Below are 11,505 nucleotides of genomic sequence, written 5' to 3'. Positions count from 1 at the left end.
TATTATATTTGGTTTGGTTTGGTTTTGATAATTTTAAAATCGATTAAGTTGGTTTGGTTTTAGTTTTGATCAATAACCGATCCAAACCGACCCGTGAACATCCCTAATGGACATGTAAAAATGAGAAAATGAAATTTCTTATCTTCTTACAATTTAAATAAAAGAAAATAATTTTTTTTCAGATTTCTTATATCAAATCATTTCTCCTAATAAAAACGTAGCGATATCAAATCAATAAATGCAAGTCAAATATTTGCATATATACTTTTTCTCCTTTATCATAATTAGTAAATAGAGTATAAATTTGTAGTACTTCATAAAATCACTTAACTATGATAGTAATAAATAAGTAAAGTTTAATATAGACGCTAATAAAATGTTATCTATGTTATATACTACAACAACCGAAAATTGAATCAAATCCATAATAATATCCACCGTACACGTGTCAATATCTTTTAGCAAGATCTTATATATATATATATATATATTCAATTCCCTACAAAACCTCTCAACCATTCTCCCTTCTATCCTACAATTTTCTCCTCATCTCCATTTTTCTCCCTTTGCCTTTTCTCTCTCATAAGTCATATCATTCTCCTCTTCTTGGAAAAAATTCGAAAAATTAAATTTGTAACAAAGAAAAGGCCAAAAAAATTACAAGTTTAACCTCAAATGTTAGTTGAAACTTGTCCCTATAGTAACAAATAATTTTGTATAACAATAGTTTTCTAAACAACATGGTACACTCCGTGCCCAACATGTCGTCAACTGCTGTGACGGACGACGATGATTTTGACGTCCGTCACAGCAGTTTCTCGGCTTATGACCCGAATCGCCTTAGCGAAGACGGGTCCCCTACAATGTTGTCTCCATGGAACCAAAGTTGTTCCCCTTATACTAAATCCCCTTGGTATAACTTCGATGATGATTTTCCAAAAAACTTGCCACAAAATGGACTCATTGGGTCCCTTGTTCGTGAAGAAGGACATATTTATTCTTTAGCTGCAAAGAATGATATTCTTTATACTGGTTCAGATAGCAAAAACATACGTGTTTGGAAGGATATGAAGGAATTTTCAGCTTTTAAATCAAATAGCGGTCTTGTTAAAGCTATTATTATCGCCAGAGAGAAGATATTCACCGGTCATCAAGACGGAAAAGTTCGAGTTTGGAAGGTGAAATCGAAGAACCCTAACAACCATAAACGTGCTGGGAGTTTGCCAAAACTCATTGACATTTTCAAGGCTTCCATTAAACCTAGCAACTATGTAGAGGTAAATTGACTCACCATTCAACAAATAATAACTTCTTGATTCTACATTTCATTTTATATGACGACTTGTTAGGACCTTTCATGATTTAATGATCTGATTCTTTTTTACGGGCCAGTCAAATATTTTAATGTAAAAAGTGTACTTAATATTATTTTGTCTTAACGTACTTCCTCACTTATGTACATGATTTTTTCACGATCTTGATATTTTTTTATTTTTCCATGGTAATGAGATTTGAATCAAACTCTAAGTCTATAATGTTATTTTTTACATGATTAAACATAATATGCTTTTAATTATTTAATTATATTATGTCTGAACAGGTAAAACGCAATCGGACCACTCTTTGGATCAAGCATTGTGACGCAATTTCATGTTTAAGCATGGACCATAGTCTAGGCCTTCTATACTCAGCTTCATGGGATAGAACATTTAAAGTATGGAAAGTTGATAATTCCAAATGTTTAGAGTCCGTTAAAGCCCATGACGATGCCGTTAACTCCGTCGTCGCCAGTATAGACGGAATCGTCTACACCGGTTCAGCTGACGGAACCGTCAAAGTATGGAAAAGAGAGTCAAACGGAAAAACCGTAAATCACGTTTTTGTTCAAACGTTACTTAACCAAGAATGCGCCGTTACGGCTCTAGCGGTTAATAAACCCGGTTCAGTGGTTTATTGCGGTTCATCAGATGGGGTTTTAAATTTTTGGGAACGTGAGAAGAAAAATTTAACACATGGTGGGGTTCTTAAAGGGCATAAATTAGCGGTTCTTTGTTTAGCCGTTGCTGGAAATTTGGTTTTTAGCGGTTCAGCAGATAAAAATATTATTGTTTGGAAGCGGGACGGTCCGGTTCATATGTGTTTGTCTATATTAACAGGTCATAATGGACCGGTTAAATGTTTAGCGGGCGAGGAAGATACCTTATCTTCCTCGACCGGAAGTGAAAAAAAATGGGTGGTTTATAGTGGGAGTCTTGATAAATCGGTTAAAATTTGGAGTGTTTCAGAAATGGCACATAATTTGCATCAAATGGCCACTATGCAACAAAATGGCCAAGTGGATAATAGTTGGGATTCAATCCCATCCGTTAAATATTAATCGGATGGTCCGAGTGTATGACACGTGTAATGTTGATGCATGATTTTAATTAGTACTTATAATTTACATGGTATTTTACACCATTGTTAATTGAGATGATAATGTAGTTAAGGGATTAATTATGGTGTAAGTGATGTGATTAATGTAGTGTGTATATTTTGTTTTGTGTGAATAATTTCCTTCTTATAATTTCTTAGTTACTTTATACCACTTTCCTATAAAATAGCATGTTAAATATTTGCTAACTAAAAAGAGTTTTTCGGATCTATTTTTCATCATACCGTTTCAACAAAATATAAATATCGAGTGATCTTCTTTTAGTAATTTAGTATTCGAAATTTACTAATTCACTTTCTATCTTTTTATTTCAGTTTACATATTTGGTATTCTAAATTTATTAATATGATCGATACGAATTATGTTGATTAAGTAGGTCTAATAATAAAGGTTGAAACTTTCTTAATAAAAGTCGAGTTAGAACCTGTGAATTTTAATTAGGAAAAATTACAGAAATCTCACATTTTAGATTACTTATTACCATTATCCCCTATAAGTTTTACAAATCTCCAAAATCCCTCATTTTCGCGCATCAAATTAGTGTATCTCGCGCATCAGATTTAATATATTTAGCGCTTATATTATTGTATCTCGCGCATCACATTAGTGTATCAGCTCGCACATCAGATTAATGTATCAGCGCTTATATTTATTGTATCTCGCGCATCAGATTAGTGTATCATGTATAAAATGTACATCAGATTGGTGTATCATGTATAAAATATAATGTATCTTACTTAACGATTAATGTATTTCGCCCATCAGATTAATGTATTAGCGCTTATATTATTGTATCCGTTTGAAAATTTTCTGTAATTATAAACTTTTAAGGGATAGATTGTAATTTTGCCTTAAAAGTATGTGATTTCTGTAATTCGCCCTAACTATGACTAAAGGGATAGATTGTAATTTTGTCTTAAAAATATGTGATTTCTGTAATTTGCCCATTTAATTAATGGTGAATGAATCTCAATTGTTCATTCTTTTGCTTCGGATGCATTTGCTTATCTGCTTTCAATTATAGCAATAATATATTCAGTATAATCTCATAAGTGGAGTCTAGAGAGTATAAGATGTACACAAATATAATAGCAAAGAAGTTATACTGAAAAATAATAAAGAAGAGAATAATAACAACAACAAATAATATGATAATCGAAACAAAAGAAACGAGAAGAATCATTAATTTACCTTCAATTCTTTACTTTAATTTGGTTTTTGCTAAAAGAGTTTCGTTTATAAAGAATTAGAATGTTCTTATTGACAAAGGAGTAGTTCGATCATGTCAATGACAAGATGAAGTGTGGCACTATTCCTTCTTTTTCATGGTTCTATATAGATAAATAAATATATTTGGAAACTGGCAAATCAGATATCACATTTATTAATTACGATTATTTGTTTATTTCAATGATACTGCGAAGCATGTTCCATGAACAACTTCTTTTTCTTAACACTGCTATTTTTTTTAATTACGCATTGAATAAATTTACTGTCTAAGCAATAGTTCACAAATTAAATAAGAGGTGTGATGATGAACTCGATTTAAATAGGTGTTGGTGGGGAAATTGATCAATAACCTCTCTCATGAGATACTTTGCACCAACTTAGTCATCGAGTACACGACTTGACGTTTTGACCCTTTTAATTTGATAAAAATAAAAGAAAAAAAGATGTATGATTGAATTTCTTCCCACGTTCTCTCATCACTACCAGCACTAAAAGATTCTCACAAGGAACAAATCAAGAAAGTATAAGTTAAGACAAGTTTGAAGTGAATTTACTAATACACATGCCAAACATGTATGTGCACGTTGTCAAATCATGAAGTCTTTTATTTTATATTTAGAAACATATCTGATATAATTATGTATACGAGAGTTGAATACTGCGGTATCAACCACTAGGTACACAATATTTTAATTATTGTGGAAGACATAATAACTAACGTTTACATTATTTACACTACATAATTTTCGTCGGACGATGGGTGTGCATCGAACCACCATGTGCTTAAAGTAGCTCTGCTTCTCTTTCTTCATTGGTACCGTCCATTATTTTCTTCTTTTCTACTGCAGGTGTAGTGTGTTAGGTGAGAGCGGAAATCTTGACTCTTAAATGTCATAACACTTTTGGTGACGAAATAAAAAAATATACTAAATTAAATATATTAAAGTTGATGAACTTTGTATATTGTAATTTTTGGACGAAGGGGTTTAGATGCCTAGCTCCGCCCCTGATTGCGATGACTTGTGGACACCTCAAGAAGCCCATCAACCACTTCTATAATGATGAATATGAAAGTAAAATATCAAAATTTCTTGTTCATAGTCATCAAGTATACCTGAATGAATAAAACTTGTTAAATCGAACAACATTTCAAAACCAACCTCACTGACAGGCTAGTGCATACAAGAGTTTTTTCAATTATCTTCTTAATTACTGTTAACTGATATTCATTAGTGCATTTCAAAGTTGACAAACTTAAACAAATATCAGAGGCAGAGCCATCCCAATTCTGGGTTTACTGATCAATGTTGGACCCCATATTATGTTGTCCACACTTAAGTTGGCAGGCCTGGCTTCTGAGGGGTGTCAAGTCGTCCCACGTCGATGGCCAAAATATCAGTCTCCATTACACCAAACATCTTCTCACTTAAGAGAAAATATGAAAATAAATTAAATTCAGATAGCTTCGGTCAAAGGGTTCAAAGAAGTTACACGAAGATGCACGAATGAACTTACATCTATATACACCAGAAATGTGATACAATGAGAGATGAGAAAAGTATAAATTGTACAAAAAAGAAAATAGAATTGTATGACAACTTTATCTATCTTAGGTTGGAGTTATTAATTCTAGAGTATGAAGCGAAAACGTCTACTAGAGGATCTAGGATTCACACCACTCTTAAGTAGAAATCACTTTTCGATAATCTTAGTAAGAGAGCCTGCGAGAATGTCTCTTTGATACAGGATGGTTTTTAGGTCCCTGCATATAACCACTTCTACTGCCAAATGAATTTGAGTCAAGAATGGCACTGCCTCCTTCTAGTATTTTAAGTACCTGAAAATTTAAAAGAAATAACGAATAACTTTCCCAACATGCATCAGGTACATTAGGCCTACGGAATGGAAAACAATACACTAACCATACATCTCTAATACAAAATAAAAGAAGAAAACAGAACCTTTGAAATGGGAGGTCGCAGATGAGGATCTTCCTGTAGACACATATAAGCAGCATGACTCATTGCCTGTAGTTCATAAGGGAAGTTTTCAAGCTGAGATGACATCAAGTTGGAGTCGAGCAGCTGATTTTTAAAAGCTGAAAGATATTGCCCCTTTCCAGATATAGGGGAAAGGCTTCCTGGAAGTAGGTGCTGACCGCTGTAGCATTGCAAGTCAGTGGTTTTTCTACCAGTTATCAACTCCAATACCACCAAGCCAAAAGCATATACGTCAACCTTTTCCGTGACCTTCCCATCATTGGAGTATTCTGGGGCAAGATACCTGGAAAACAACTCCAAAAATAATTTTCATCAAGTAACCATCAATCTATCTGTCAACGATGAGTCTGAAAAAAGAAAGTCAAACATAAGCTGTCTTAGAGCTTGGGATCTCTGTTTAGATGTATATGACACTAGGCAGAAAAGTTCTAGTCTATCAATAATAATAAGCAACAATTAGGGGAAGATTGAGATGTTGTTAGCATAGACATAAAGATAAACAAAAATTACCTTGAAGTTCTAATTAGATGTTCATCATCTTCAGAAACTTCCCATTCATTGTACATTTGTGAAAGCCCAAAATCAGCAACCTTAAATAAATAAGCCATATGATTAGGCTTTTTATAGAAGAATAAGTGTTTATCCATAAACACACACAATTATAGATAGCTTCAGAACTTACCAAAGGTTCAAAATCGTGAGTTAAGAGGATGTTTTTTGGTCTGAGATCCCGGTGAACTATGCATCCCACTCTGCAATCTTCATGAAGGTAACGTAAGCCTCTTGCTGTCCCGATAGCTATCTTAAGACGTGAGCTCCAATCTAGAGCTGTTTCTTTTGTTCCTGCAATATTTATTTGAACTTCATATGAAGCTGCACCATATAGGTTGGATTGCAGATGAACTTAAAAGAGAAATTAAACAGAAAATACCATGCAAATGGAAGTCCAAGGACTTGTTGCATATAAACTCATATACAAATAGTCTCCTATTTCCCTGAATGCAGTAACCAACCAGCAGTACAACATTCCTATGCTGGGCACAGCTCAAAACTCGAACTTCCCTACGAAAATCAGCGTCTGCTTGAGAACCAATAAACTTCAGCTGCTTTACTGCAACGACCAATCCATCCCTTAAAACCCCTTTATGAACCAGACCGAACCCACCTTCTGCTAGAAAATTTCTGTCTGAGAATCCGTTTGTTGCTTCTTGTAGCTCTTCATAGTGAAATAGTTTCGGAGGCTTTCCAAAAGATGGTGCTTTACATTGACAGAATGAACATAGAGGAGGAGGTATCGAGGAAGTTCGACCTAAAGAGACTGCTTCTCTGATGCTGGAGTTAAGATAGTCCATGTCAGTGTCTTGATTTAACTTGCTTCTTTGGGTACTCAGGTTTTTGTTGTACCCGATAAAATTCTGATTTTCATTTCTAGAAGTGACTGAATGTGAGGTACTTTTGCAGTTTTCTACAGCTGAATAGTTGTCAGCAATGATATCGTTCTGCGGAATCCAAAGGATTGTTTTATGATTATGAGTTTGAGATTTAGGAACAGTTGAAAGAGTTATTATCCTTTCCCCAAACGAGGGCAGGTCATTTACTGGATGATCACGCCCACTTTGCTTGTGGACCGGTGAAAATGTTTCTTTATCGAGCCCTTCATACAGGGGATTCCGTTCATATAGAAGGAATGTGTCTGGATCCGTCAATGAATTCAGCAACGAAGTTCTGATATAGGATGTTCTTTGATCCTCGGGACTGCTCACCGGAGTAGAATGCTTCATTCTTTCATCCTGTAAGTCTCTACTATCCAAAACAGGAGAGGAATTGGCAGAAAAGAAAGGAGTTTGTAGTTCCTCTGAAGATCCTAGATTTAACCTGAGAACTTTCGGTTTGGAACCCTTCATCACTACAATGTTGCAACGAAGTTCTTCCATGCAATGCTTAAGCTCTAACTTTAATTTTCTGTAGAACAAAGGTGATAAAACAAAAAGAAAATGAGTCCACTAGATATTAAAACAGGGGAAAGAGAAAAGGAAAAGAAACATATTGCCTTATGCACAACAAAGAATAATGAGATAGCCCCATATAAAAAAGTAGAAAAAAACTACAAAAGCAACTAACAATTACAATTACAGTATATAAGGTATATGGAGAACATATAGAAGTAACATACACCTCCTATGTAAATGTCTCGGTGAGAAATTAGAGGAGAAACAACATATGGTATACTACAGCTTTTCCATAATCCAGCAATATGCATGCAAATCAACTTGAAGTTATTGTAAAAAATCCATTTCGCGTTGGTAACAGAGATGAGGCAAGGAGAGAAAGTGAAAAAGGATATAATACATTTACATGCTATTACTTGTCCAAAATGACCCAGCTGACTGCATTGCTTTTTGCTTCAGCTGCCACCACACCAATACACAAAGCTGAGACGACCTTAATTCGCACCCTAACCTACAAACAGAAGATGATACAAATTACAATTTCATTACTGTTAAGCATGCTTGTTTGCAAGGGTAATATCATATTTCTCACTGCAATTCTGTCTAAACAAGCGTAAATCTTAATCTTTAAAGGAAAGATAACTACTTTTCAGCGTACTTTCTACTTACTCGACTCAATATTTTTCTCTTAATTTCATTAGTCCAGGAAAAGATAGAAGTCCATTGTAGTGCTAATGATTGATCACCAAAACTATCACTGAGTTATCAGGCCTAACTTAGCAGAAGTACCAAAAGATTCCTTCAATATTTTATTACCTACCAGCCATTGATTCTGCAGAGCACATGCAACTCCTTACAAATTATTACCTTTAAGTACAACAGTTTACATTGGATCCTGACAAGCTTAGAATCTTCTTTAATCCATAAAGAACTCAATCATATGACAATTGACATAGAGATTGAAGAACAAATTAATATAGATTAACTACTGAATTACACACACACATATATATATATATATATATATACCTGCAATTGATTTTCAACTTACACCGAATTCCTAAATGTTTAATCTACACATTTACCTGGAATTTTCTACCCCGGTCCACTCGAACGACATGGTTATACACATACATCAATCTATCATAGGGCTAAAAGTTCAAAATGTTTCCCTCCTAGTAAAGCAAATGCAGTTCCCAGCGAGACGGGAGGACGGTTAAAACAGAAGCCTAAGCTCACGCTATGCGGGGGGATTTCTGCAAAGAGGTTGTTTCCACAACTCAAACCGTGAGCTCCTGATCACGGGAAGCAACTTTACCGGTTACGCCAAACTCCCCTTCTCAGTTCTCTCTTACTATTAATAAAAAAAAAAAAATTAAATTTTACTCACATCTATGCGATCGTGAAATTGAAGAACCATCTGAGAACAAGACTCCGTGATTTGTCCAATCCGATCATGTGAATGCGTCCGTTCATTACTCCGGCAATCTCCTCTCATCCTCGGAAATCCCCAGAATTTTCTTCTCTCTGTAATTTTTTTTTTATTAAAAAGGTGAAATCTAAACGATACATACGATTAATTACTAGCTAAATTCATCGGAAAATATACCTGATTTCTCATCAGAAAACACGGCTAGCAACGTAATGCAATCACCAGGACGAACAACGTGAGTTATAGCCCAAGCTAGTGCGGTCTTATTGATCACCTTCTCCGCCTTCACGGCGACGATCACTTTGTCGGCCAGATTAGGAGAAATGCCACGTGGCATCGACTGAGTCCGGCGTTGAGGTTTTGGCGGGAACATTGTATGATGTCAGATTCCGGCGACCGGTGAAGCTTACACTACGGCGAAAGCAGAGAAATTTCCCTTTGAGGTTGAGCGGTTGGTTAACTACTTGCCGGGAGAAGAGAGCTTTGTGGTCTATACTCTAAATAGTATGGGGAGCTAAAAGTGGGGCTAGCTTGATTGTGATTTTAATTTTGGAATACTTGCTTAACTATTTTTTTTATTTTTCATTATATCATTTCTGATGTCACCTATATTATAGCTCGACTAAATTCGATTATGCTTAGGAAAATTCCACATGAAGACCAAAGTACATGCGAATCTATACCTAAGTAAGAAGATTCAAATCTAAGATCTCCAATTAAAAATGAAATAATATTTATCACTCAACCACAATTTTTATTGATCTCACCTAACTATTAAGATAATGATTTTAAGTGGAAATTAAATCGTATACTAATAATCAGGGTAAGTAGCATGAATCTAAATGAATAAATTATCAAATATAATATGATTAATTGAAGTAGACGTATGAGGTGCAAATTCAAATTACTGTAGTGTAAGTTAATTCCAATTTTAGAGTCTAATTATGTGAAGTGTCACCAAAAGCTATTAATGAGAATTGTATAAAATTATATTTCTATGGTAAAAGAATAAATAAACTGTAACAGAGTAAAATAATTTGCTAAAACATTCTAAACTATTGATTAATAGTAGGAGATAAAAAGATTTTGACTAAGAGTATTCAACTATGAAATGCAAGCACACGAAGAAGATAACACAATCCATAATCTACTTTATATAGTAGGAGTTTCGATGAATTTTTTTGTGCCCCCAATTCTGATTGAGATGTTGTTCTCCTTCTATCTAGTATTGATATGAATATTTTTTTTCGAGATTCAAATTATGTAAATTTTTATTACTACTATAATATATTGTTTATCATATTGACATACAAAAAGCTCTCGAAAAATAAAAAATGACGGTCGAACATTTTAAGTAATATATGCGTATATATGAAGGAATCATGAAAGCTCAGGGTGTAAACATAAACAGCCAAGCAAAAGGGGGTAATTGGGAGTACAAGTTCATGAAAATGATGTGTGGAGGACAATGTAGGGCTGAGATGAACAGATGAGGACTAAAGATTCAGAATACTTTTAGAGTGTATATTTGTATTTATGTTAGAAAAAAAAATACCCTATGAATAGTAATAAATCAGAATTGATAATTTCAGACTTTAGAGTAAGAGAAAATAAAAAAATTAAAACAATTGCATTGGCATGCATGCCATGTTGTTTTCAAGACAGCTAGCTCAGGTCACACAAAAAATCATGTGATTACACTTATTAGGCAATTAATGCATGACTTTCATTCTCCTACTTAATTATTACTCAATCAATATCCTAGTCATAATTAAATATCTTTTTTGAAAAAATCATATACATTCCAAATCTCAATTAGTGAAGTACTCTTCTGTACGCAACATGTAATAATTAATTAACTAATTACTCCTAATCGTTTACCATGAAGACTTCAGATTTCAACCCATTGTGTTGAAGAGTGTCAGATCGGATGAAAAAGAGATGAGTGGTTAGAATTCGAACACAAAATAGCCATACTTGATCTCCTTATATAGTGTTGGATAGTTTTTCTCTCATCAACTAACTTTTGAAGTTAGTTAAGCTAGAGATTCATGTATTTATATGTTATCAGAGCAAAATATTATTTACCAATGACGAACTTTCATATTAAATTGTCTATACTCCAGATGTTCATTCATGGACGTGAGGTCAAATACTAAAGAGTTTCATGTTGAATAAACAAAGAATGAGTAATTAATTCCTCGTATGATTTTGAACAATTCTTAACCTAGAAATCATGAATGAGAGCAAATAGCTTCAAAAATTCATTGTCAAGACTGATTCATGATTTGAACTTTATGATTTCAAGTGAAATTTTAAATCGAAATATAATTATTGGTTATTAAAATAAACTATTTGTACTTTATCTCTTGTTATTTTTAATTTATAGTTAGATCTAACTTCCGAATCAAAATAACTGAGTTTAGATGAATCCATAAGCAACTCTACATCCCACCCATG

At 33.9% G+C, this 11,505-nt stretch overlaps 2 protein-coding genes across 3 annotated transcripts; one reads left to right on the top strand and one right to left on the bottom strand.

The window, feature by feature from the left end:
• Window positions 1–527: 527 nt before the first annotated feature.
• LOC102588343 (myosin heavy chain kinase B-like) lies at window positions 528–2,536 on the top strand. The gene is made up of 2 exons (XM_006366377.2): window positions 528–1,277; window positions 1,601–2,536. Exons 1-2 carry the CDS (start codon window positions 741–743, stop codon window positions 2,375–2,377), a joined length of 1,314 nt encoding a protein of 437 aa, XP_006366439.1. The 5' UTR covers window positions 528–740; the 3' UTR covers window positions 2,378–2,536.
• A 2,570-nt stretch (window positions 2,537–5,106) lies between these two features.
• LOC102588014 (inactive protein kinase SELMODRAFT_444075-like) lies at window positions 5,107–9,572 on the bottom strand. 2 transcript variants are annotated; one of them, XM_006366376.2, is made up of 8 exons: window positions 9,223–9,572; window positions 9,004–9,140; window positions 8,030–8,124; window positions 6,596–7,626; window positions 6,347–6,507; window positions 6,175–6,254; window positions 5,626–5,947; window positions 5,107–5,501 (listed from the first exon to the last, which is right to left on the bottom strand). In XM_006366376.2, exons 1-8 carry the CDS (start codon window positions 9,416–9,418, stop codon window positions 5,373–5,375), a joined length of 2,151 nt encoding a protein of 716 aa, XP_006366438.1. In that variant the 5' UTR covers window positions 9,419–9,572; the 3' UTR covers window positions 5,107–5,372. The 2 variants fall into 2 exon arrangements, with proteins under 2 accessions (XP_006366438.1, XP_015160375.1); XM_015304889.1 differs by lacking the exon at window positions 9,223–9,572 and having other exon boundaries at window positions 8,020–8,124; window positions 9,004–9,090.
• Window positions 9,573–11,505: the final 1,933 nt, after the last annotated feature.

This window comes from Solanum tuberosum, unplaced genomic scaffold, assembly GCF_000226075.1.
Source record: "Solanum tuberosum cultivar DM 1-3 516 R44 unplaced genomic scaffold, SolTub_3.0 scf00633, whole genome shotgun sequence".
NCBI lineage: Eukaryota > Viridiplantae > Streptophyta > Magnoliopsida > Solanales > Solanaceae > Solanum > Solanum tuberosum.
The sequence above is the reverse complement of the archived record's forward strand: the minus strand, read 5'-3'. Positions and strand labels throughout refer to the sequence as shown.

Bases quoted from the DNA above. Each gene is read 5' to 3' on its own strand.
- LOC102588343 (XM_006366377.2), top strand. From the start codon at position 741: ATGGTACACTCCGTGCCCAACATGTCGTCAACTGCTGTGACGGACGAC. The intron at 1,278-1,600 runs GTAAATTGACTC...ATGTCTGAACAG, and splicing joins AACCTAGCAACTATGTAGAG to GTAAAACGCAATCGGACCAC.
- LOC102588014 (XM_006366376.2), bottom strand. From the start codon at position 9,418: ATGTTCCCGCCAAAACCTCAACGCCGGACTCAGTCGATGCCACGTGGC. The intron at 9,141-9,222 runs GTATATTTTCCG...AAAAAATTACAG, and splicing joins GTTTTCTGATGAGAAATCAG to AGAGAAGAAAATTCTGGGGA. The intron at 7,627-8,029 runs GTAATAGCATGT...TTTGTTCTACAG, and splicing joins AGCTGGGTCATTTTGGACAA to AAAATTAAAGTTAGAGCTTA.